This window comes from Rhopalosiphum maidis, chromosome 2 (assembly GCF_003676215.2).
Source record: "Rhopalosiphum maidis isolate BTI-1 chromosome 2, ASM367621v3, whole genome shotgun sequence".
NCBI classification, from domain to species: Eukaryota; Metazoa; Arthropoda; class Insecta; order Hemiptera; family Aphididae; genus Rhopalosiphum; species Rhopalosiphum maidis.
Window position 1 is genome coordinate 84,391,102 of NC_040878.1, and position 26,425 is coordinate 84,417,526.

Consider the following 26,425-nt stretch of genomic DNA (forward strand, 5'->3'; position numbering starts at 1 on the left):
TTCTATTTATGTATTATATTATTTAAAATGTAGGTATTAATTATATGTCTTTGGAGTCCAGATGTAAATAAATATTCATTGATAATTATATAATCACAGCTTATAAATTTGGTCAGTATTGAAAAAAAGGGTACCTAGAAAAAATAATTACAAACATTTTTTAAGTATAGGTGGTGTTGCAATTAAATATATGCCATCTACCTCTAACATATAATTAAAAAGTTACATATTTTATACATTTTAATATTTAATAGAGATAAATTCTACTAAAAAAAACATATATATATATATATATATATTATATAAATATTTTTTTAAAACAAATAAATCTTATATTTACTTCTTTCAAGTAGAGTTTGTGTGTTGGAAGTAGAGACATAGAGTTACATATTATAGTTATTAAGGTTTACGCTATACAAAAATGCAAAATAAAAGAGAATAATAATAATAATATTTACAAACAACTAAAATTAATATTAACAAAATAGGTAATTAAGAATAAAGTAGATAAATATTTAGAAAAATTATGTACAGACAATTTTGTCTCAACAGCTAAATTTTATGTAGAAATTCACGTAAAAACTTATTGAGGAAAATTATTTTTAATTAGTTTATGACTAGATCTTTCATATATATTTTTAAATATTATAGCATGAACAAGTTGAATAGTGAAGACTAAAATAGTCAATGCATTTTTGGCTAATATTTTTATTATCATTGCTTAATAAAATATTATAATAATGTTCTGTATTCTGTTACATTTTGGGTAGGCATGTATTATTATTGTTATTGATTGATAATTGTTTAACTGTTATCATAATAGTAAATTTATAGGAAGTACACCAAATTTTTTGTAATATAATTTCGTAGATATGTCTAGAATATTATTATCAAGTTATAAATTAATGATTTTTTCATTGGATATTTAATGGCTTGATTGAATTTTAATAGGTATCTCCCTAAACTATTGTCATAATGATATAAAGCTTGATAGAAAGAGAAACACAATTAATTAGTTATATAAATAGATTATCTCACTCTTAATCAACAAGAAAAATGTTGTAATTTTATAATATTATAACGCGTTATTACCAGCTGGGTTACTTCATTTCTCATGTAATTCATATTATTATATTTTAGAGTGTATTATTATAACAAATACAATTTTACAGATTGTATTTTTGTACTATATTTATAAACAAAAAAATAAAAAAAATTAAAGGTTAACTAAACTAAAAAAATCTTAAAATTATAATTTATCCTTAATTTAGATTAATAATTTTAAAAAATATTAATAATTAAAAAAAGTTATTGATGTCGATAAAAAACAAAAACATATCACGTAAATTGTATAATTACAGTATTCTGATCGGATTTTTTTACATAATTTGAAAATACTATTTTAAAGATAGTCTGAAAATTCCGTTGTAACACTTCAATGAAGCCTTAAATTACAATTGTTTTTTTGGTTTTAAACGCTTGCTGAGAAATCGTCTGTAAAATTGTCTATTAAAACTATAGTTTCCAAAAATTTAGATCCTAGTTACATCAAGGATATAGGCGTGTCCAGATCTTGTTCGCTTATCGTGCACAAGAGTATCATATCCGGAGGAGAGGCGAAGGGGGTTACAAACTCCTCATAAAAATAATTAGATTAGGGTTTGGGGCATATGACCCCTAAATTTTGAAATAAGCTTTATCATCTAATAATAATTAAATAAATTTGTATTTGTATTTAGTGTTTTAAATTTCGCAGGCCGTGCCTGTACATGACAGACATGACCCATAAATACGCCCATGAATTCTAGGACGTCATAAGAAATTAGTTAATATTTATTATTATTATACTATTCAATAATTTTTGTATAACGTAAACTATATAATACAACTAATAAGCATGTTAAAAATTATTTACCTGTGTTAAAACAGTTTTCACATGGAACAATTATAACAAGTTATTTTTACAAGTCTTTATCAAACAATATTATCGTACGTATAATATGAGTTAGTAAAAAAAACTTGCTAATGGATTTGTATATTGATAAAATGTGTAAAATTTGTATCCATTTTTCTGAAAAAAAAAACATGGTTAATTTTTCTTCTTATATTTTATCAGAAAGTTTTAAATAAGTACACAAAGGAAATTCAGTCTCATCGAAATTAAAAAACGAATCTCACCGTATTATTATCGTTATTAAGAACTTGAGTGTCAGTGTCTTTTACAATATTAATATCAATATTCTTCTTTTTTTTAATTTTTTTATGTCTAAGCCTTTTCTGTTTAAGCGCATCATCATCACTAGTAATGTTTATATTATAGGTTTCTTCTAAATTAACATTATTTTCATCAGAATTTTTATCTTCGTTATCTATGGGTATTTCTTTATATTTGTAAGTTTTACTAGTTTTTAAATATTTATTATGCTTCTTATGTTTATGCTTTTTATCTTTTAGTACATTATTTTGATTATATTTTACGTAGGTTTCTTCTGAATTATAATTATTTTCATTTGTATCTTCATCACTGCCATCTACAGGAATTTCTTTATTTTTATATTTTATAGTTTTGGAATGTTTTATATATTTTGACTTCTCTTCAGGTGACAATTTTTTGCTATTAGTTGAATTTGTTTTTTTGGAAATTTTTGATTTATTATTTTTGATTTTTAATCTTTTTTGAGAATTATTATCGTCACTGTTAATTTGAATGCTGGAACCATTAACTTCATTATTTTCCTCAGATGAATAAATATTTTTTTTAATTTTTTTTTTCTTTCTTTTATCAGTGTTTTTACTTCGTAATATTTCGACATCTTCATCATTTAAATCATTTTTATTATGACTTTTATTTTTTTTATGCCTACCAACATCATCATTATCATGATCCTTAAATTGGTTTTTTTTATGATTTTTCTTTTTATGCCCGCCACTATCATCGTCATTATTATCATCATTTCTTATATTTTTTTTACGACCTTTATTCTTTAGATGTTCGCCATCATCATTGTCATTTATATCTTTATTCTTATGACGTTTATTTTTTTTATGCTTACCTTTATTTTTTGTATGTTTGCCATTATCATCATTGTCATTTATATCTTTATTCTTATGACGTTTATTTTTTTTATGCTTACCTTTATTTTTTATATGTTTGTCATCATCATTGTCATTTATATCTTTATTCTTATGACGTTTATTTTTTTTATTTTTACCATTGTCATCATTAATTAAATATTTACTTTTACGATGTTTATTCTTTTTATGATTGCTATCGTCATCATTTGTATTTTTGATCTTATCATGTTTACTTTTTTTATGCATTCCATCATCATCACCATTATCATCAACATCATCATCATTATTATCATCATCATCACTATAATCATCATCGTCATCATCATCATCATCATTTTCATTACTTATATTATTTTTCTTATGATCTTTTTTTTTGTTATGCTTTTCATGCTTTTCATGTTTTTTATTTTTATGTTTTTTTGCTTTTGTAGAATCCTTGGTTTCATTTCCGTCAACCCTTTTATTACTTGTCTTTATCTCAAGACTTTCTATTGGTTTATCTGTTTTTGAATCAGACTCTTCGATATTTATAATTTTTTCTGGTTTAGTAGTAGGAATATCATTTAATAGTACAACTTTGTTGATACTTGAATCGTGAGATCCTATGTTGTCATTTTCTCTCATATAAGAACAATTCTTAGATAATTTATCTAGTTTGGAAAGTTTATCATCAATATTATCGATTTTATTAAGTAATTGCTCAGACATTTTTTTAATAAAATCATCGTACAGTTTATTATGACTATCATGATTATCGGTATTTACTATATCATTATAATTGTTTTTGATTGTTTCAGTTTTCGTTACAATATTTTTCTCGTTGTTAATATAACTTGGAATTTTGTTATTATTAAGAGTATAATCAGTAGATTGATTTAAATCATTAATATAATTATCATATCCGTTATGTATACTAATGTCATAATTTCTTTTGGGTGGAATTGTTTCCCATAAATTATAATTTGAATCACCGCCTTCAATGTACTTTGTGCTAAACTTAGGTATCATATAACCATATGAATTACCACCTTCTAATGAAAATGTATTATTGGAATTATAATCAATTATAGAGTTAGTAACATCACCATGATTAACATTAATATCATCACCGTTATCCAATTTATTATAATTATGCATTAAATTTAAGCCCGACGAATGCATGTCAATGCCATTTAAAGAAATCTCCGACAAAGGTTTTTTATTGACATTCATTATTTTATCAGATGGAGGACGAAGAGTCGATGTTAATGCGTCTTCATTGGAATTGTGTAACTTGTTATTTATTTTTGATTTCGGAATAATGTTTGTATTATCAATAGCTGGACTAGGCGATTCATCTAATCCTATCGGGCTACCTAATAAATCTTTAATAATATTCGACTCTGATGTATTGTAAAGATTTATTTTATCTTGTCGCTCAGGTGCTTTCTTAGGATTTTTTTTAATACCTGTTGGAGTACTGGGAGAAGTTGAATTAATATAATTATCATCGCCTACAGTGTTTTCAGGATTAGTATTTCCAGTATTTGAATTAAATGGTGTAGGTTGATTTATTTTTTGGAGACTATCATCAAGATCTATATTTTTAATGTTATTTAATGTAGAAGATGGTGAACTATCTTTTCTTTTATTCTTATCAATATCCTCAACTGTCAAACTTAAATTATTATACTCTCCCCTAATATCAGATGTATCATAATTATAAGGGATTTCTCCCAAAAATTCCTTTAACTCGTCCGTTTTTATTGGAACAGTACCATCTGTAATCTCAGGTGATTTTAAATCTGTGTTTTCTAAAAGATTTACATTTTCAGTAGATATGTTTTTTTCGAACGGATTAGTATTGATAACTTTAAACGGAGAAGTCGTTGTCAATGTGTCATCATTAGAATTATGTAAAACGTCATCTATTCTTGATATTGGAATAACGTTTGTATCATCGATCACTGGTTTAGGCGATTCAACTCCATCTAATCCTACAGGGCTTCCTAATAAATCGTTAATTATATTCGAATCTGAAGTATTGTCTAGGTTTATTTTATCTTGAATATCAGAAAGACTCTTAGGATTTTCTTCAATACCCATTTGAGTACACGGAGAAGGGGAATTAATATTTTTGTTATCACCCACATTATTTTCTGGATTAGATTTTACATCAGAATCCTCCATTGTCACAATTCCTAAATTATTATACTTTCCAGAAATATCGGTTAAATTGTCGTCGTCATAAGGTGTTTCTTCAAAAAAATCCTTTAATTCTTTAGATTCTATAGGAAAAATACCATCTGCCGATTCGGGGTTTTTCAAATCTGTTTTGTCTAGAGGATTCACATCATTAGTAGACTTGTTTTCTTGTAACGGATTAGGTTTGACATCATCTTCTGTTGGGAACTTTGTCAATGTATCATCATTAGAATTTTGTAACTTGTTATCTATTTCTGAATTTGGAATATTGTTTGCGTCTTCAGTTGCCGTTTTAGGCGAATCTTTCCCATCTATTCCTATCGGGCTGTTTAATAAATCTTCGATTAAATTCGAATCCGATTTATCATCTAGGTTTATTTGATCATGAATATCAGGAAGACTCTTTAGATTTTCTTTAATACCTGCTGGAGGACTGAGAGAAGTTGAATTAATATAATTATCATCGCCCACAGTGTTTTCAGGATTAGTATTTCCAGTATTTGAATTCAATGACGTAGGTTGATTCGTTTTTTGAACATTATCATCAAGATCGTTATTTTTATTGTCATTTAAAGTCGAAGAAGGTGAAATATCGTTTTTTTTATTTTTATCTATATCCTCCATTGTGATACCTCCTAAATTATTAAATTCTTCCAAACTATCGGGCTCGTCAATGTCATCATAAGGTATTTCTGCCAAAAATTCTTTTAATTCTTCAGATTCTGTGGGAAAAATACCATCTGCCGATTCGGGGTTTTTCAAATCTGTTTTGTCTAGAGGATTCACATCATTAGTAGACTTGTTTTCTTGTAACGGATTAGGTTTGACATCGTCTTCTGTTGGGGACTTTGTCAATGTATCATCATTAGAATTTTGTAACTTGTTATCTATTTCTGAATTTGGAATATTGTTTGCGTCTTCAGTTGCCGTTTTAGGCGAATCTTTTCCATCTATTCCTATCGGGCTGTTTAATAAATCTTCGATTAAATTCGAATCCGATTTATCATCTAGGTTTATTTGATCATGAATATCAGGAAGACTCTTTAGATTTTCTTTAATATCTGCTGGAGGACTGAGGGAAGTTGAATTAATATAATTATCATCGGCCACAGTGTTTTCAGGATTAGTATTTCCAGTATTTGAATTCAATGACGTAGGTTGATTTGTTTTTTGAACACTATCATCAAGATCGTTTTTTTTATTGTCATTTAATGTCGAAGAAGGTGAAATATCGTTGTTTTTATTTTTATCTATATCCTCCATTGTGATACCTCCTAAATTATTAAATTCTTCCAAACTATCGGGCTCGTCAATGTCATCATAAGGTATTTCTGCCAAAAATTCTTTTAATTCTTCAGATTCTGTGGGAAAAATTCCATCTGCCGATTCGGGGTTTTTCAAATCTGTTTTGTCTAGAGGATTCACATCATTAGTAGACTTGTTTTCTTGTAACGGATTAGGTTTGACATCGTCATCTGTTGGGGACTTTGTCAATGTATCATCATTAGAATTTTGTAACTTGTTATCTATTTCTGAATTTGGAATATTGTTTGCGTCTTCAGTTGCCGTTTTAGGCGAATCTTTTCCATCTATTCCTATCGGGCTGTTTAATAAATCTTCGATTAAATTCGAATCCGATTTATCATCTAGGTTTAATTGATCATGAATATCAGGAAGACTTTTTAGATTTTCTTTAATATCTGCTGGAGGACTGAGGGAAGTTGAATTAATATAATTATCATCGCCCACAGTGTTTTCAGGATTAGTATTTCCAGTATTTGAATTCAATGACGTAGGTTGATTTGTTTTTTGAACACTATCATCAAGATCGTTTTTTTTATTGACATTTAATGTCGAAGAAGGTGAAATATCGTTGTTTTTATTTTTATCTATATCCTCCATTGTGATACCTCCTAAATTATTAAATTCTTCCAAACTATCGGGCTCGTCAATGTCATCATAAGGTATTTCTGCCAAAAATTCTTTTAATTCTTCAGATTCTGTGGGAAAAATTCCATCTGCCGATTCGGGGTTTTTCAAATCTGTTTTGTCTAGAGGATTCACATCATTAGTAGACTTGTTTTCTTGTAACGGATTAGGTTTGACATCGTCTTCTGTTGGGGACTTTGTCAATGTATCATCATTAGAATTTTGTAACTTGTTATCTATTTCTGAATTTGGAATATTGTTTGCGTCTTCAGTTGCCGTTTTAGGCGAATCTTTTCCATCTATTCCTATCGGGCTGTTTAATAAATCTTCGATTAAATTCGAATCCGATTTATCATCAAGGTTTATTTGATCATGAATATCAGGAAGACTCTTTAGATTTTCTTTAATACCTGCTAGAGGACTGAGGGAAGTTGAATTAATATAATTATCATCGCCCACAGTGTTTTCAGGATTAGTATTTCCAGTATTTGAATTCAATGACGTAGGTTGATTCGTATTTTGAACATTATCATCAAGATCGTTTTTTTTATTGTCGTTTAATGTCGAAGAAGGTGAAATATCGTTGTTTTTATTTTTATCTATATCCTCCATTGTGATACCTCCTAAATTATTAAATTCTTCCAAACTATCGGGCTCGTCAATGTCATCATAAGGTATTTCTGCCAAAAATTCTTTTAATTCTTCAGATTCTGTGGGAAAAATACCATCTGCCGATTCGGGGTTTTTCAAATCTGTTTTGTCTAGAGGATTCACATCATTAGTAGACTTGTTTTCTTGTAACGGATTAGGTTTGACATCGTCTTCTGTTGGGGACTTTGTCAATGTATCATCATTAGAATTTTGTAACTTGTTATCTATTTCTGAATTTGGAATATTGTTTGCGTCTTCAGTTGCCGTTTTAGGCGAATCTTTTCCATCTATTCCTATCGGGCTGTTTAATAAATCTTCGATTAAATTCGAATCCGATTTATCATCAAGGTTTATTTGATCATGAATATCAGGAAGACTCTTTAGATTTTCTTTAATACCTGCTGGAGGACTGAGAGAAGTTGAATTAATATAATTATCATCGCCCACAGTGTTTTCAGGATTAGTATTTCCAGTATTTGAATTCAATGACGTAGGTTGATTCGTTTTTTGAACATTATCATCAAGATCGTTATTTTTATTGTCATTTAAAGTCGAAGAAGGTGAAATATCGTTTTTTTTATTTTTATCTATATCCTCCATTGTGATACCTCCTAAATTATTAAATTCTTCCAAACTATCGGGCTCGTCAATGTCATCATAAGGTATTTCTGCCAAAAATTCTTTTAATTCTTCAGATTCTGTGGGAAAAATACCATCTGCCGATTCGGGGTTTTTCAAATCTGTTTTGTCTAGAGGATTCACATCATTAGTAGACTTGTTTTCTTGTAACGGATTAGGTTTGACATCGTCTTCTGTTGGGGACTTTGTCAATGTATCATCATTAGAATTTTGTAACTTGTTATCTATTTCTGAATTTGGAATATTGTTTCCGTCTTTAGTTGCCGTTTTAGGCGAATCTTTTCCATCTATTCCTATCGGGCTGTTTAATAAATCTTCGATTAAATTCGAATCCGATTTATCATCTAGGTTTATTTGATCATGAATATCAGGAAGACTCTTTAGATTTTCTTTAATACCTGCTGGAGGACTGAGAGAAGTTGAATTAATATAATTATCATCGCCCACAGTGTTTTCAGGATTAGTATTTCCAGTATTTGAATTCAATAACGTAGGTTGATTTGTTTTTTGAACACTATCATCAAGATCGTTTTTTTTATTGTCATTTAATGTCGAAGAAGGTGAAATATCGTTTTTTTTATTTTTATCTATATCCTCCATTGTGATACCTCCTAAATTATTAAATTCTTCCAAACTATGGGGCTCGTCAATGTAATTATAAGGTATTTCTGCCAAAAATTCTTTTAATTCTTCAGATTCGATGGGAAAAATACCATCTGCCGATTCGGGGTTTTTCAAATCTGTTTTGTCTAGAGGATTCACATCATTAGTAGACTTGTTTTCTTGTAACGGATTAGGTTTGACATCATCTTCTGTTGGGGACTTTGTCAAAGTATCATCATTAGAATTTTGTAACTTGTTATCTATTTCTGAATTTGGAATATTGTTTGCGTCTTCAGTTGCCGTTTTAGGCGAATCTTTTTCATCTATTCCTATCGGGCTGTTTAATAAATCTTCGATTAAATTCGAATCCGATTTATCATCTAGGATTATTTGATCATGAATATCAGGAAGACTCTTTAGGTTTTCTTTAATGCCTGCTGGAGGACTGAGGGAAGTTGAATTAATATAATTATCATCGCCCACAGTGTTTTCAGGATTAGTATTTCCAGTATTTGAATTCAATGACGTAGGTTGATTCGTTTTTTGAACATTATCATCAAGATCGTTTTTTTTATTGTCATTTAAAGTCGAAGAAGGTGAAATATCGTTTTTTTTATTTTTATCTATATCCTCCATTGTGATACCTCCTAAATTATTAAATTCTTCTAAACTATGGGGCTCGTCAATGTTATCATAAGGTATTTCTGCCAAAGATTCTTTTAATTCTTTAGATTCTGTGGGAAAAATACCATCTGCCGATTCGGGGTTTTTCAAATCTGTTTTGTCTAGAGGATTCACATCATTAGTAGACTTGTTTTCTTTTAACGGATTAGGTTTGACATCATCTTCTGTTGGGGACTTTGTCAATGTATCATCATTAGAATTTTGTAACTTGTTATCTATTTCTGAATTTGGAATATTGTTTTCGTTTTCAGTTACCGTTTTAGGCGAATCTTCTCCATCTATTCCTATCGGGCTGTTTAATAAATCTTTGATTAAATTCGAATCCGATTTATCATCTAGGTTTATTTGATCATGAATATCAGGAAGACTCTTTAGGTTTTCTTTAATACCTGCTGGAGGACTGAGGGGAGTTGAATTAATATAATTATCATCGCCCACAGTGTTTTCAGGATTAGTATTTCCAGTATTTGAATTCAATGACGTAGGTTGATTCGTTTTTTGAACATTATCATCAAGATCGTTTTTTTTATTGTCATTTAAAGTCGAAGAAGGTGAAATATCGTTTTTTTTATTTTTATCTATATCCTTCATTGTGATACCTCCTAAATTATTAAATTCTTCCAAACTATGGGGCTCGTCAATGTCATCAAAAGGTATTTCTGCCAAAAATTCTTTTAATTCTTTAGATTCTGTGGGAAAAATACCATCTGCCGATTCGGGGTTTTTCAAATCTGTTTTGTCTAGAGGATTCACATCATTAGTAGACTTGTTTTCTTGTAACGGATTAGGTTTGACATCATCTTCTGTTGGGGACTTTGTCAATGTATCATCATTAGAATTTTGTAACTTGTTATCTATTTCTGAATTTGGAATATTGTTTTCGTTTTCAGTTACCGTTTTAGGCGAATCTTCTCCATCTATTCCTATCGGGCTGTTTAATAAATCTTCGATTAAATTCGAATCCGAGTTATCATCTAGGTTTATTTGATCATGAATATCAGGAAGACTTTTTAGATTTTCTTTAATACCTGCTGAAGGACTGAGGAATGTTGAATTAATATTATTATCATCGCCCACAGTGTTTTCAGGATTTGTATTTCCAGTATTTGAGTTCAATGACGTAGGTTGATTCGTTTTTTGAACATTATCATCAAGATCGTTTTTTTTATTGTCGTTTAAAGTCGAAGAAGGTGAAATATCGTTTTTTTTATTTTTATCTATATCCTCCATTGTGATACCTCCTAAATTATTAAATTCTTCCAAACTATGGGGCTCGTCAATGTCATCAAAAGGTATTTCTGCCAAAAATTCTTTTAAATCTTTAGATTCTGTGGGAAAAATACCATCTGCTGATTCGGGGTTTTTCAAATCTGTTTTGTCTAGAGGATTCACATCATTAGTAGACTTGTTTTCTTGTAACTGATTAGGTTTGACATCATCTTCTGTTGGGGACTTTGTCAATGTATCATCATTAGAATTTTGTAACTTGTTATCTATTTCTGAATTTGGAATATTGTTTTCGTTTTCAGTTACCGTTTTAGGCGAATCTTCTCCATCTATTCCTATCGGGCTGTTTAATAAATCTTCGATTAAATTCGAATCCGATTTATCATCTAGGTTTATTTGATCATGAATATCAGGAAGACTTTTTAGATTTTCTTTAATACCTGCTGAAGGACTGAGGGATGTTGAATTAATATTATTATCATCGCCCACAGTGTTTTCAGGATTTGTATTTCCAGTATTTGAGTTCAATGACGTAGGTTGATTGTCTTCTGTTGGAGACTTTGTCATTGCGTTTTTTGGCTCTAAACCTTTTTCGTCGTTGTTTTTGACTCCCGATGGGAAATTTTCATTTCGTTTTTTTGTCTCTGGCAGTTCTTCGTCTTTGTTCGGCCCAATTTTCCCTTGCTTTTTCGTTTGAGGAGGTCTTAATGGATGTTTTATATCCTTTAAAATATCACGTTCCATTTTACTTCCAAGATTGTTATTATCAGGAATATCTTGTTTCGTTTCTAAGGATGATGGATTCGATTCTGAATTTTGATGAGCTGAATCTTCATCTGATTCTGAATTCATGTCATTTATTATTGCATCAATTTCATCATTTCCGGGAATCCCTTGTAGATTGTCCGTGTTTTCTGCTTTTGTATTTTTTGGAATAATGATCGTTGGGGTTTGTTGATTGCTTTTCCTTGGAGTTATCGGTGTAGCTCTTTTGGGATTTGAGCCATCTTCGTCGCCTTTTTTGACTCCCGATGGAGAATTTGCATTTCGTTTGTTGGTCTCTGGCAGTTCTTCGTCTTTGTTCGGCCCAATTTTCCCTTGCTTTTTCGATTGAGGTCTTAATAGATCTTTTATATTCTTCAATATATCATGTTCCTGTTTACTACCAAGATTGTCATCATCAGGAATATCTTGTTTCGTTTCTAAGGATGATGGATTCGATTCTGAATTTTGATGAGCTGAATCTTCATTTGATTCTGAATTCATGTCATTTATTAATGCATCAATTTCATCATTTCCGGGAATCCCTTGTGGATTGTCCGTGTTTTCTGCTTTTGTATTTTTTGGAATAATGATCGTTGGGGTTTGTTGATTGCTTTTACTTGGAGTTATTGGTGTAGCTCTTTTTGGATTTGAGCTATTTTCGTCGCCTTTTTTGACTCCCGATGGAGAATTTACATTTCGTTTGTTGGTCTCTGGCAGTTCTTCGTCTTTGTTCGGCCCAATTTTCCCTTGCTTTTTCGTTTGAGGAGGTCTTAATGGATGTTTTATATCCTTTAAAATATCACGTTCCATTTTACTTCCAAGATTGTTATTATCAGGAATATCTTGTTTCGTTTCTAAGGATGATGGACTCGATTCTGAATTTTGATGAGCTGAATCTTCATCTGATTCTGAATTCATGTCATTTATTAATGCATCAATTTCATCATTTCCGGGAATCCCTTGTGGATTGTCTGTGTTTTCTGCTTTTGTATTTTTTGGAATAATGATCGTTGGGGTTTTTTGATTGCTTTTACTTGGAGTTATCGGTGTAGCTCTTTTGGGATTTGAGCCATCTTCGTCGCCTTTTTTGACTCCCGATGGAGAATTTGCATTTCGTTTGTTGGTCTCTGGCAGTTCTTCGTCTTTGTTCGGCCCAATTTTCCCTTGCTTTTTCGATTGAGGTCTTATTAGATCTTTTATATTCTTCAATATATCATGTTCCTGTTTACTACCAAGATTGTCATCATCAGGAATATCTTGTTTCGTTTCTAAGGATGATGGACTCGATTCTGAATTTTGATGAGCTGAATTTTCATCTGATTCTGAATTCATGTCTTTTATTAATGCATCAATTTCATCATTTCCGGGAATCCCTTGTGGATTGTCCGTGTTTTCTGCTTTTGTATTTTTTGGAATAATGATCGTTGGGGTTTGTTGATTGCTTTTACTTGGAGTTATCGGTGTAGCTCTTTTTGGATTTGAGCCATCTTCGTCGCCCTTTTTGACTCCCGATGGAGAATTTGCATTTCGTTTGTTGGTCTCTGGCAGTTCTTCGTCTTTGTTCGGCCCAATTTTCCCTTGCTTTTTCGATTGAGGTCTTAATAGATCTTTTATATTCTTCAATATATCATGTTCCTGTTTACTACCAAGATTGTCATCATCAGGAATATCTTGTTTCGTTTCTAAGGATGATGGATTCGATTCTGAATTTTGATGAGCTGAATCTTCATCTGATTCTGAATTCATGTCATTTATTAATGCATCAATTTCATCATTTCCGGGAATCCCTTGTGGATTGTCCGTGTTTTCTGCTTTTGTATTTTTTGGAATAATGATCGTTGGGGTTTGTTGATTGCTTTTACTTGGAGTTATCGGTGTAGCTCTTTTGGGATTTGAGCCATCTTCGTCGCCTTTTTTGACTCCCGATGGAGAATTTGCATTTCGTTTGTTGGTCTCTGGCAGTTCTTCGTCTTTGTTTGGCCCAATTTTCCCTTCCTTTTTTGATTGATGGCCTAATTGATGTTTTATATTCTTTAAAATATCACGTTCCTTTCTACTTTCAAGATCGTCATTATCCGGAAAGCCGTGTTTTGTTTCTAAAGATGATGGATTCGATTCTGAATTTCGATCAGCTGAATCTTCGTCTGAATCTGAATTCATTGCTTTCATTAATGCATCAATTTCATCATTTCCGGGAATGCCTTGTGGATTGTTAGCGTTTCCTGCTTTTGTATTTTTTGGAATAATGATTGATGGGGTTTTTTGATTGCTTTTACTTGGGTTTATTGGTTTATTTTTTTTTGGTTGTAGACCTTTTTCGTTGATTGTACTTAGTCTTGATGGGTTACTTATCTTTTTTTTATTTATTTCTGGTGGTTTTTCGTTTTTTTTAATTTGCCTTTTCCCTAATTTTCTTGATTTAGGTTTAAATTTATTATGTTTTATATTTTTTAGAATATTCTGGTGTTTATTATCTTCGATGATGCTGTATTTTGGAATTTGGTTTAGCGGTTTTAATGATGAATGTGATGAAGAATTTTGTTCATCAGAATCTTCTTCTGAATTTGAATTCATTTTCTCCATTAATGTATTAATTTCATCATTTACTGGATTATTTTTGGCAATGTTACCATTTGTTTTTGTGCGAAGTTCCGGTTCATCATATGATATTATTAGTATATCTCTTGAATTTGGCAAATTGGACGTAATAATTTCCTGATTTGATACATTTTCATTTATATTATTTGGTTTCTTACTCTGGTTTGGTTGCTTTATTTTGTTTCTTAAAGTATTTGTTGGTTGTTTTTTATTTTTTAACATATCCTTAAATTTATTATTATTTGGCTTTTTTAAATTTAAAATTTTTTTGTTTTTGTTAATATTATCACTACTATTACTCTTCATACTATTTTCATCTTCGCCTAGATTTTCTATTAAACTTAGATTCTTTTCAAAACTGTTTTGTCCTTCAGACTGATTTGTATTAATATTTTTCTTTTCAAAATTTTGTTTATCTTTTATTTTTAATTTATCTTCTTTATTTTCTTTTTCCTCCAATTCGTATTGATTATCAATTTTGGTTAGTAATCTGTTATCTTGAAGTTCTAATTTATTATTATAATCTCTTTTTTGGCGAATTAATTGATTATCGTTTAACTGAAACATAGTTTAAATAATTTTTGATATAATATTTCTAAAGGTTTAATTTCTAATTTTCATGTAATTGTGTTGTGTTTACGTTTTTTCCATATAATATAATGTGTTGTTTTTAAAATGTTTTAACTAAGAATTAAAATACCATATTATACCTAATTGGTGCTCTTATATATGCTTTCAATAAATTTAAATCGATGTTATGTTTTCGAATTTTGTGTGTGTGTGTATGTGTTTTATTGACAGAACTGACGCGCTTGAAATAATAAGAGTTATATATATATATATATTAATATTCAGAATCCAAAAATATAAATTTTCAAAATACGATTAGATACTTTAATAATTGTATGTTGTTTTATAATTGATAAATAAATATAGTTCTGTTTGTAAAAATTAAGAAATACATATTAAATTCTTGGATAAAAAAAGTTATTGTATTTAATTTTTTTTTTTTGAATTAAAATATGTATAATTTGATACACAAATAATTGTGTATCAATTTTTCATATGTCGTTAAAACAATCTGGTTGCCAACTTTTATATATTATGTTATATACGTAGATCGTTGTATTTATCAATGTATAATTATGTTTAATCACTAAAATATAGTATTTTAATTTAATTATTGAAAAAAACCAATACTGATATAACAGTAAATCGAGTAATTTTCACTACAAAACAGATATGTAGCTTGGTAAAAGCTAGTAGGTAGTTTGTTCAAGGTTTTACGCATGTAGTGGGAATCTGTCACCAAAAACATGATTATGCAACTCAGCTCTGTCGCAAAAAATAAACCACAATTTGATTTTCAACCAAAATTGCTGTTTTTGTGTACGAAATTCTAATGCAGCCATAAAAATAATATACTATCTACAATATAAGTATGTATTTTGATGATATTAATTTTTATATTTAATAAATTTAAAATAAATCTTACATTGTTAATTGAAAATGCGCCAAAATGCTCGTCCAATACAATTTTTCGTTCTTCATCCCATGTCAAAACAATCTTTTGTTCATCTTCATGATTTATATATTCTGGTAAATTACCCTTACCAAAATGTCTAATTACTTATTAAATAATGTTATACTTTAGTCTAAGTTGAAATGCTGGCTTATAAAATATTTAAATGTAAAAAAACGCAATTTTTTGTATTTTTTTATGTATTCTATTAAAATAAAAATTGTTTATTTTCCTACATAAAATAACATATGTTTACTTACTAGTAAATATTTCACTGTAACCATTTTGTACCATCTGTGTCCTCTCTGATTTCTGTTAGGTTTTCCATTAGGCTTATTATTATTTTTTTTTTTTTATTTTTCTTTCTTTTTTTATTATGATTGGGCTTTTTGTCGTTAAGAGAATCATCATTATCACCATCTGTTATACTTGGATCGTTTGTATCATCATTTGATGGATTTGGATTGTTTTCATCATCATTCTAAAATATTACAATAAAACATTTATTGATAAAACTCTACTTTAGGTTACTAAAACACCAACAATTTGTTATATATTTATAATTTAAACAGTACCTATCTAAGTATACTTTAATAAAAGAGTTTTTCCAAAATGCAAATCTTAAGTTTCTAACTTTCTTTTTTATTATAAACATAAAATTAACTTATATTTTAATTTTTCAAAAAAACAGTATAGATACATAATAAATAAGCATTTAAAACAAAATCTTTATGATTTAGAATATTGGTCATGGTATTATTAATAGATAATACAAGTTGCTCTCTAAAGTAGGCTTGGTGTCTGGTGATATTTTATAAGATGTTGATTATGCTTATGCTTATGTACGTTTTTCATAAGTTGTGAATTTCAATCACTACGAGCGAAAATCGAATTGAAAATATAAACGACGAAGAAAATACTGTACTTATCAATAATCATCATACCTATTATGAAAATTACAAAATAATGTTTTATTGAAATCATCTTACTTGTTTGTTAGAATCTGTATCCTTATTCTTGTCCTGCATTTTATTTAAAAATAAAATTATTAATTATTCTATATAATAATAAAAATAATGATTTTATAAAATGTTCTAGTGAAATAACTTTACCTTTTTTTTTGAATCTGGTTTCTGAATAACATAATATAAAAGTTACAATTACAAAAAAAAAACATTCATAAATAAAATTAAAATATTTACTTTACATTTAATGTCCATTTTGGGTTAATAATTGCATCTGCAATATTACCAAATTTCTGAAAAAGTGATTACATTTTTTAATTTTTTATTTACTTCGTGTCTTATGATAATTTGTTGGGTAATGGATTATAAACTATTTATATACTTTATAAATTATAATGTATGACATTTTTTTATTTTATTATTTTATTATTTTGGGCATCACTCATTTGGGTGGAATTTACGTTCGTTTTTAGTGATTTTACATGATGTGATAATAATAATTAATTAAATATATTTTTATTTTCAATATTATAATAGTTATCTACGTATAATTATTAATAAGTCCAAACTAAGGTAAGAATCTTTTCACAAGTTCTTCATATTTTTTTTGTGATTTAAAAAATATGGTAAAATATCGAAAATCTAAACCTATTTGTATTCTTTATCAGTTGTATTTATTTACTTATCTAAATGTGTTTTAAATCACTTAATACTCATAGAAATTATTTTAATTTTTTTTTATTAATTATTTCGAACTATTCAAAATTATATAACATATAAAACACATAACAATTAAGAAAAAAATATAATATCCTGTGATATATATTACCGATGTCAAACCGCTTCCTTTCCCCTAAAAAAAATTAAAAACAGTATGTAATCATATAGTAGATAAACAAAAAAATTATCATAGTTTCAAAATAACAACGCAATACAAATCATGAGTGGTATATTATATAAATACAAAATTAGTTTCTGTCAATAATTCACAAATAAAACTACTTTATTCCATAAGACTTTGTAATACCTATAATAGGTACCTACTTACTATAATAGAAGTCAGTCACTGGGCAGTCAGTAAGTTATATACTAGGTACCAAGTTCGTATTTCTTTAATATTTTACTAGTGTTTAAAATTTATTTTTAATATCAACATAAATATTTTTTTAGTCATAAATGGCTAAAACTCCAGTTAAATTGATTATTGACTGTATTATTGTATCATAATAATATGAAAATATTATTGTAACCTCTAATAATAGATTGTTATTGCACAACGACCGTCTACAACAATTGGGGCCGATCAGCGGTCGGTAACAATTAACAATATTAAATTCGTCTAAAACAAAAATATCATTTTAAATACCATCGTCCGTCAGAGTCAAACTGTCGCATTCACGTAAAATATTTTTTGCTTTTATGTTTTATTTATTCAGTATTAATTACAATTACAATATATATGTTTTGAACCCCTTCTCTCCTAAAAACAATTTCTGGTTACAGTCTTGACTAGCACCTAGTTATACTAGTTATAAGCGTCATTAGTCTTTTAAGTTAGGAGGGGGTAGATTCCTAAAAATGTTTTATAGAAATTTTTTTTTTATTTACATGATCATTTGTTGTTTTTATTGGTGTTTACAACTGAGTTGAATGATTATTCGTTTATATCAGCGTTTCTCAACCTGTGGTACGCGTACCTCTGAGAGTACGTAACAAGGTATGAGGGGGTACGTGAAAAAAACTTATTTCATAATATCTTATTTGTATTTTTTGTGAATATACGATAAATTGGCATTTGGAGGTACGTAAAGCAGTGGTAATAGGTTAAGGGGTACGTACATGAAAAAAGGTTGAGGAATGCTGTTTTATATGAAAGATCATATTTGTTAATATTGTAGGCCAAAATAAAATGAATACTAATATGTTTATAAGCATATGCATTTACCCAAAAATTCTGGGGGGGGGTTGAAATCCACCCAAGTCACCTCTAGTTACGCCTATGGCACTTACCCCCTTAAGATATGAGGTTTCAATCCTTCTTTAAAGATCTTAAGTATATTTCGTCAATTACATGACCAAACTACCAAAGGACTTAATATATATATATACATCAAGAGGACGCCACACACGCCTTTTTGCATCAAAAAAAGTGCATTCGTATTTCAAATGCTTTGAGGTCAATAATAGTCGTAGACCCATAAGTAATACACCGTTTGAAAGATAATAATTTTTACCATATTTTGTTGGAATCAGATATTTGAAATTGTAAAAAAAATTGTATTTCAGAAAATTATTTTCTAAAATATAAGTAAATTAGTATTTGTAAAAAGATCTTTTGTTATGCCATAATGCTCGCTTTTTAATATAATTTTCAGAAATCGATTTCCAACAAAACATGGTAAAAATTATGTGATCACCCGAGTTGCGTCCGGTAAAAAAGTTATACACGAATTGCGTCCCAAAAAATACAGAGCGCAATTTGTGTATTTAAATCAGGGGTTCTTAAATAACTAACAAAAATAAATAACAACTATAAATATAAAATAAGTCAATCAAATATAATAAAAAAGTAAATAAACGTTAAATCAGCTAAATCCAATCAAAATTAATATAATCCATAGTATAATAAATAAGTTAATTAATAAATAATAATAATGTTGTCAATAAAAATGTCAGTCAAAAATTAGGTTTATATTTATTAGATAAGATTTTTACAAAATCTAACCTTGTTATTTTATTTTCATTTAATTTTTTGATCTGATTTTCAACCAATAAAATATTGTTTCGGCGCGGTTTCCTATATTGACGTACAGAAATAAGCGAGCTTCTTATTAACATAACACTATCGCTTCGCATTATCTCTAAAACATCTAAAAATATATAAATATTTGGATGGGAACTATTAAAAAAACTATTAAATTTTTTATGAAAAGACTCGCATGTGTTTGTCGTTCACTGTAAACTTGAACTCTTTTCTGCCCATATTGATGGAAGGAAAAGTGATTCTTCTGAAGTATAATTATTGACTAAATAGTCAGCAAAATCTACAACTTTAGAATCAACTGGTTGTATTTCTGATAATTCAAATAAAAAAAAATCATTAACTTCCTCTGGACTCAAAACCGATAATCCAAAAATATATGATAGATAGTTGCCAACTTCTACATTCAACCCATATTCTTTAGCTAAGCCCAGGTCTTGCATCTTTCGCCACCACGATTGCCCTAGGTGAAACCTGCATCCTTTTATAAGTGTTTCTGGTCAAATTTTTTTAATTGCCTTGTGGATAGAAACTTTAAAGTCAACAAAAATTATATAAATAAAAAAAATCGTGCAGCAGGCAGACTCCTCTTGTTAACAGACCCTTCCTTTTATTTTGAATAGCTCTCCTCAATTTTTATAGGGTTTCACAATACCTTGCTGCTTTGATGGTCTCACCCTGAGGTAAATATTCAATCAATATGACGTCTTTGTGGTCCCAAAACACTGATGCCATGATTTTTTTGACTGAAATCGGTTTTGAACTTTTTGGTTGAGGGTGAACACTAGTGTTCGGACTGTCTCTTGGTTTCAGACATATAGTGTGCAACCCAAGTTTCATCTCCAGTAACAATAGACTTGAGAAAATTATCACCCTCCAGTTTATAGCGTTCCATAGAGGTAATGATTGACGGCGTGGATTTCGCATTTGGCGGCAAACTCGATCGACATGTTTCATGAGAAAATTTCTTGTGACCACAGTTTTCAACGTACTGAACTTGTGATGGTCTTGTTATAAACGAGAGGAATAAAGCTATACAGCAGTGTAGCGAACATAGTAAAAAATATTTCCTGCGGTCGTGAGAGCCTTAGTACACTTACTTTCTGGATATGCCTCGTACTTATGGGTCTACGACTATTATTGACCTCGTAGCATTTAAAATACGTAGACGGGTTTTCAAAAAAAGAGTATAATTCTTTAGTCCGTCAACTAGAGCTGCTATATCGAATAGCGGCTAGCTGCGTTATTATTTAAGTTGTACGGCGGGGACGTTGTCGCCGCCCCACTCTACAACACAACCATATGTTTTGCAATACAGTTAAAAATACAAAATAGAAACTGCTGTAATATAAAGACGCGATAACGTCGGCTTCCATGATTCCGTATTGGGTCGTATCTCGTATAATAATAATTATAATATAATTTGGTTTTTGACCTGTGTTTATTATGCGCCATGCGGGGGTTTGTGAACAATTGATCATTATCAAACTACATATTATGACTTATTTTGATTTTAATAATCGGCTTAGTTTCAATTGGTCACCAGAGTGTATTGTTTAAAACTATTTTACCACTTGTACCTATAAAATTAATTCCCGTTTCATTAATTATTTATTAAAAAATGAATGTCATGAAGAAGCGGCTAGCATCGTTAACGTGTACAAGTATTGAAAAAAAAATTAGGTAGACTTAATAATTTTAAGAAAAAAACAACGACATAGTAAGTATAATTATTATTTAAGTATAAAGCTGAATTACGTAAGTATATTTTAAACAGTGAACCATAACCTAGTACATCATCTAATACTTAGTTATTAGTAACTGATGAAATTGAAATAGAATCTTCATCATCGTTTATTCAAGTTAAAATTAATTAAATACTTATTTTTTTATGTAAAAAAGGAAATACCATAACGTTTTATTATTTAACTACAGAAAACCTATGCTAACTAGTACGCCAAAAATCGATACTACGACACTATATTCTAAAACATCATCGATGGGGGGTACAGAAACAGAAATGAGTTCAATATTACCAACTTTATATGAATATGATATAATTGATGTTTAAAATCACGGTTTATGTGTAAATTCGTCAGTATTTTGATACATAAAAATTGAATTTAGAGCATGTAGTTTATAAGTTATAAGTATTTAAAATTTAGATGCGCAGAGTGAAGTGGTACGGGGTTATCCCGCAAAATGTTTGTCCACTACTCTGCTTGTTTAAACTTTAAATTGTATGTATCAAAATACTCAGAAAATTATTCTGCTTTTGAATATGAAATTAAAACTATGTTGTCATTCAAAAAAGTAAAAACTTAAAAAAATATTTAAAAATATAATTTTTTAATAAAAACGTTGTTTTTTTAACAACTTGAAACTATGTAAAAAAATGTTTTCAAAAACACCTTGTGCATATATATATATATATATATAATAACCATAGTTATAATTTATAACTATAACTATATCCATTTGGCACCAACTAATGTTAATAATAAAAAATAGTTGAGTTTATTCTGAAGTTTTATAGCTCTGCATCTCATAATAGGCGTTCCCATTGATTTATTACGGTTGTGATATTAATCAATATGGTATGTATATGAAGATTATGTAGTTGATATATTATATATAGTATTATTGTCTATAAATAATGAAAATATTTTTTATGTAATATTGTAGGTACTCACTGAATTATTCACCGGGGCTGTGGACACCTGCACAATAAAACATACTCATTATATAATATACATATGTATATAGGTAAGTAATAGCTAATTATGAAAAACTGACATTTCCCCAGTTAAAATTTTCATTGTCTAGACATTTTGAACCTTACAATGAAAAAAAATCTCCAAATGTATGTGATTATTCCGATTAAAATATTACGTTATAGAAAATATGACACATACTACTCGTACAAACTCCGCCGTAAACGAAGATATTATTAATGGCGTTAAAAATTTAAAAACATCGATAACTTACTCAAACAAAATATTTGGATGCTAATGAAAGTCTTCAAAAAGAGGAACCCTATTGCTACTATACAATTACGTATGCATTTGCGCCACTAGGAGGTCTTAGCGAGCTTAGCCTCTCAAAAATGTATTTTAGCCCCTCCACCCAATTTTTTTTGAATATTTAAGATATAATAATAATTTAAGTATAAGATAGTGAAAATAGTGAGATACATCCTATGCAATACGACGTAAAGAATTATTGTAACAGAATTATTCAAAAGTAAATTGTTTAAATATATAATATCAATGTTTATTTTGCAATAATATATTGTAATTTAATAATAATATTTAATCTAATAAATATTATGTGGGCATGTAGCATTGGCCAGCGGCAATGTGGCGATCACCGTCTAATATTTTAGTTTTATTTTGGTGATTAAAAATGGAAAAAAAACTTTTTTAGTACTTTTAATATACCAAAAAAAGTATCCAGTCGTACTTACTCGTACAGTTGTTACTATTGAAAATGAAAATCTCCTGGTTTTTTTGGAAAGCATAAAAGTATGTGAATTAAATTAGGTATTTATTTGTGGGATTGTAGACTCCTTAATATTTTTGATAAAACATTAGACAAGACAAAATTAATTACTGTTTGTTGATAATATACCTAAATATGTATGCGATGACTTTGAAGCAAAAAATATATATAAATTGTTTCAAAACAGTTTATTGAAATTAGTTTGGTTATGAATAATATAAATATAGATTTTAAATAATGATTTTGCATTACAGTTTTTAATTTTTTATATTTGTTTTAATTTTTTCTGAGCGGAAAATGTTTTACGCAAGGAGATAATTGTCCGTTAGCAGTAGGGCAAATATTTCTGGGATGTAGGAATGTCCTGATAATGTTAATACTTACGTGAGTCAAATATATTATATTTATCAATATAAAGGTGGTCCATATCCGCATTTTTTCGTTTATCGTTTGTTATATTTAAAAATTAAAACCATATTACAGTTCGTTCGTAGTAATAAAACTTACAGCGTACCGAAACGCAACGACGGTAGCTCATTGTTTGAACAATTGGTTGCATCAAGACTTGACAGTGATTTGATGTCACAGTATATGCATTACCTACGCGGTATCTACTCCGCATGAAGTTTAAACGTCAACATTGAAAATATGTTTAAAAAACCAACAGTAATGTATTTAATAGGTATAACGTCTATATAATCTAAAATGGTTACCTACATGTATATTATTGTATAAACACATTTTGGTAACGATAGGATACTATTATAGTGTGTAAATATAAACGTTATATAGGGTGATTATAAGATTTGTGGTAAACAGCTATGTTTTATATGATATTATATGGGTATTGTTGTTTTTGAGTAAAACTTAAAATGCACACGATTCTAACAATTTTATATGTTGCCCTATTAAGTTTTTCGGCAAAAACGTTATCACCTCTAATGCCTGTTTTTTTTTAACAGTATACCTACCTAATAATTTTATTTTATAACCATAATAATAAGAATTAAATTAATTTTCTAAAAATGTCAATGTGCTTATATTATATTACAGTTAGTAGAATAAATTGTAGTAGATATTTGGGTAAGTATAGTGAGTATAGGGAGTAGTTACTAATGGTGCTGTAATATTAATTGTGAATACCTATTGACAAGGTTTTTTTTAATTTAATTATTTATAGTTTGGATTATTATAGTGAGTACCTACTACTTAGCACCTATCACAAATTTAGTTATTTCGAAAAGTATGTAACGTACAAAGGGTACTCCACTCATTTTATCTACAATATAAATTATCTTAAGAAAAATAAAAATAAAAATGCACCTAAGCACTGCTCTGATATTTAAAAATATAAATAAATACATTTGTATTTAGTACTTTATATATTATGTGTAAAATGTGAATGATTATAAGAATCTTCATGTGTAATAGATTATACAAGATTATTAAGTATTAACACTATTATAATTAAAATTATATAGGTTGGTATGATATATATCTATAAAGACTGCCAATAGTTGGATTATAGGAACGTACGTTATAAAGATTAAAGAAATTATAAGAATGTATTTTGTTTCCCCCCTCCCTCCCCAAAAAATTCGAGAAAAGTGAATAGGGTAGGTGAATATCGAAATATAAATTATTCGGTGTTAATCAAATCATCCTGTATTATATGTATATATATATTATATATAGGTATTGCATCTGTGTATGCAATATTGATATTACATAGGTATAAGTATAACAGTTTGTAATCGGAAAGGTGAACAGATAAAAAATGCATCTCGTCAAACGATAGGTACTGAATAATTGTCAATAACAAAAATCAAATTTTTAATAACATATGTAAGCGTGTAGGAACTTACCTACTCATGTTGAACAATACGATGATTATATCATCAAATAAGAGTAAATAATATTATAGGTAGGTGAACTATATACATAAATCTATGATATTAGGTACTCGAATATAACACAGATAATATAGGTTAATGTTATGACGTAGGTCAGCGGTTCCCAACCGGGAGGGGAGGGGGGAATATCATCAATATAGTGATGATGGAATTACGAAAATAATTATGTTATTTTACAATGTTTTTATATTCAATAATTTTTTTTTATACTTCTTAATATTATTACTTTGTAAGTTGATTTATAATAAATTTTTAAAATGATGAAGATAATAAAAGTAAATATTGTATATTGTATAATATATAGTTATTTTGTGTGATTTATTTGCACCGCTCACAAAAAAAAATTCACCTTAACTCTGAATTAAGGAGAAGGAATGAGATTTTAGTAAGTTTACAAGGGGTGCGTAGAATGAAAAAGGTTAGGAACCACTGAGTCGTAGGTCCTTGAATTATAAATCAATTTTCTATCAATATACATCTATTATCTATGCGTAACTGCATGCCATTTAATATCAAAATTACGTTAGAACGCTTAGATATATATTATATATTTAAAATATCAATTTATAGTATGTATAGGTACCAAAACTTGGATTTTAACCAATTTTTTAACTAGCGAATTGTTATCAAAAAATAAATAAATAACAAAGCTAAGTTAAAGTTAATTTTTGAAAATAAATTAATTTGAGTAACTTAGTTAAGCTACGCGTTTTTAGAAAAATAATAACTTTTATAATTTAAAAGTTAAGTTAATTTTTTTTTGAATTTCTCTAACTGTAAAATGATGTATAGGAAAATTAAACGTATAAAGTTATTTGATTTTAGTTGTGACATAATTTTTGCGGGAAATGCATATAGATATAACCTATGCGAATCATGCGTTTATTATATTATTGCACATCGATGATACTACAATGGGTAGACCTGATAAACGACGACTTGCAGTGACCGACCTAATAAGAAATAATATTAAACACTAAACTTGTAGCTCTCAACAAACAAACAAACAAACAGACCATTTAGGGTACAATACATTAAAAATACAATTTTTTTCCAATACAATATACGAACCGGTACCCTCGCGGGCCAGCATGTTGAGAATCAATGCACTAAAGTTTAATAACTTCTTGACTAAATGTTAAACTTGAGTATTAAATAATTAACTGTTATTATTTTATTGTAAACAGAGTACAGACTACAATATAGTTACAAATCACTAACGCTTGGGGGTTAGGGATTTTGACGTTTAACATCGTGCAAGAGGTAGGCGCTATAAGTAGGTACCTATCGCCTTATGGGGATATATTTCCAATTGTCCATTACTTATACTAAGTATTTACAATTTACATATAGATTATACCGAACACTGTTTGTTGAAGAAGGAAGTTTAGGTGAGTGACGTAAGTAA

The 26,425-nt window shown here is 28.6% G+C and overlaps 3 protein-coding genes across 4 annotated transcripts; all 3 read right to left on the reverse strand.

Moving 5' to 3' along the window:
• Window positions 1–16: 16 nt before the first annotated feature.
• LOC113554709 (DNA topoisomerase 1-like) lies at window positions 17–3,340 on the reverse strand. Its single transcript, XM_026958663.1, has 3 exons — window positions 2,179–3,340; window positions 1,916–2,071; window positions 17–134 (listed from the first exon to the last, which is right to left on the reverse strand). Exons 1-2 carry the CDS (start codon window positions 3,319–3,321, stop codon window positions 2,006–2,008), a joined length of 1,209 nt encoding a protein of 402 aa, XP_026814464.1. The 5' UTR covers window positions 3,322–3,340; the 3' UTR covers window positions 17–134; window positions 1,916–2,005.
• Window positions 3,341–3,381: 41 nt separating this feature from the next.
• On the reverse strand, window positions 3,382–15,971 carry LOC113554708 (protein PF14_0175-like; the record flags this gene model as incomplete). The annotated part of the gene is made up of 2 exons (XM_026958662.1): window positions 15,851–15,971; window positions 3,382–14,913 (listed from the first exon to the last, which is right to left on the reverse strand). A coding segment is annotated over exon 2 (11,280 nt), but the record flags the coding sequence as incomplete, so codon positions are not given.
• LOC113554710 (probable serine/threonine-protein kinase dyrk1) lies at window positions 15,851–23,605 on the reverse strand. 2 transcript variants are annotated; one of them, XM_026958664.1, is made up of 8 exons: window positions 23,489–23,605; window positions 22,297–22,323; window positions 17,672–17,695; window positions 17,085–17,135; window positions 16,990–17,010; window positions 16,867–16,899; window positions 16,138–16,358; window positions 15,851–15,964 (listed from the first exon to the last, which is right to left on the reverse strand). In XM_026958664.1, the coding sequence occupies exons 1-7, from the start codon at window positions 23,537–23,539 to the stop codon at window positions 16,149–16,151; spliced, it is 417 nt and encodes a 138-aa protein (XP_026814465.1). In that variant the 5' UTR covers window positions 23,540–23,605; the 3' UTR covers window positions 15,851–15,964; window positions 16,138–16,148. The 2 variants fall into 2 exon arrangements, with proteins under 2 accessions (XP_026814465.1, XP_026814466.1); XM_026958665.1 differs by lacking the exon at window positions 15,851–15,964 and having other exon boundaries at window positions 16,161–16,358; window positions 17,080–17,135.
• Window positions 23,606–26,425: the final 2,820 nt, after the last annotated feature.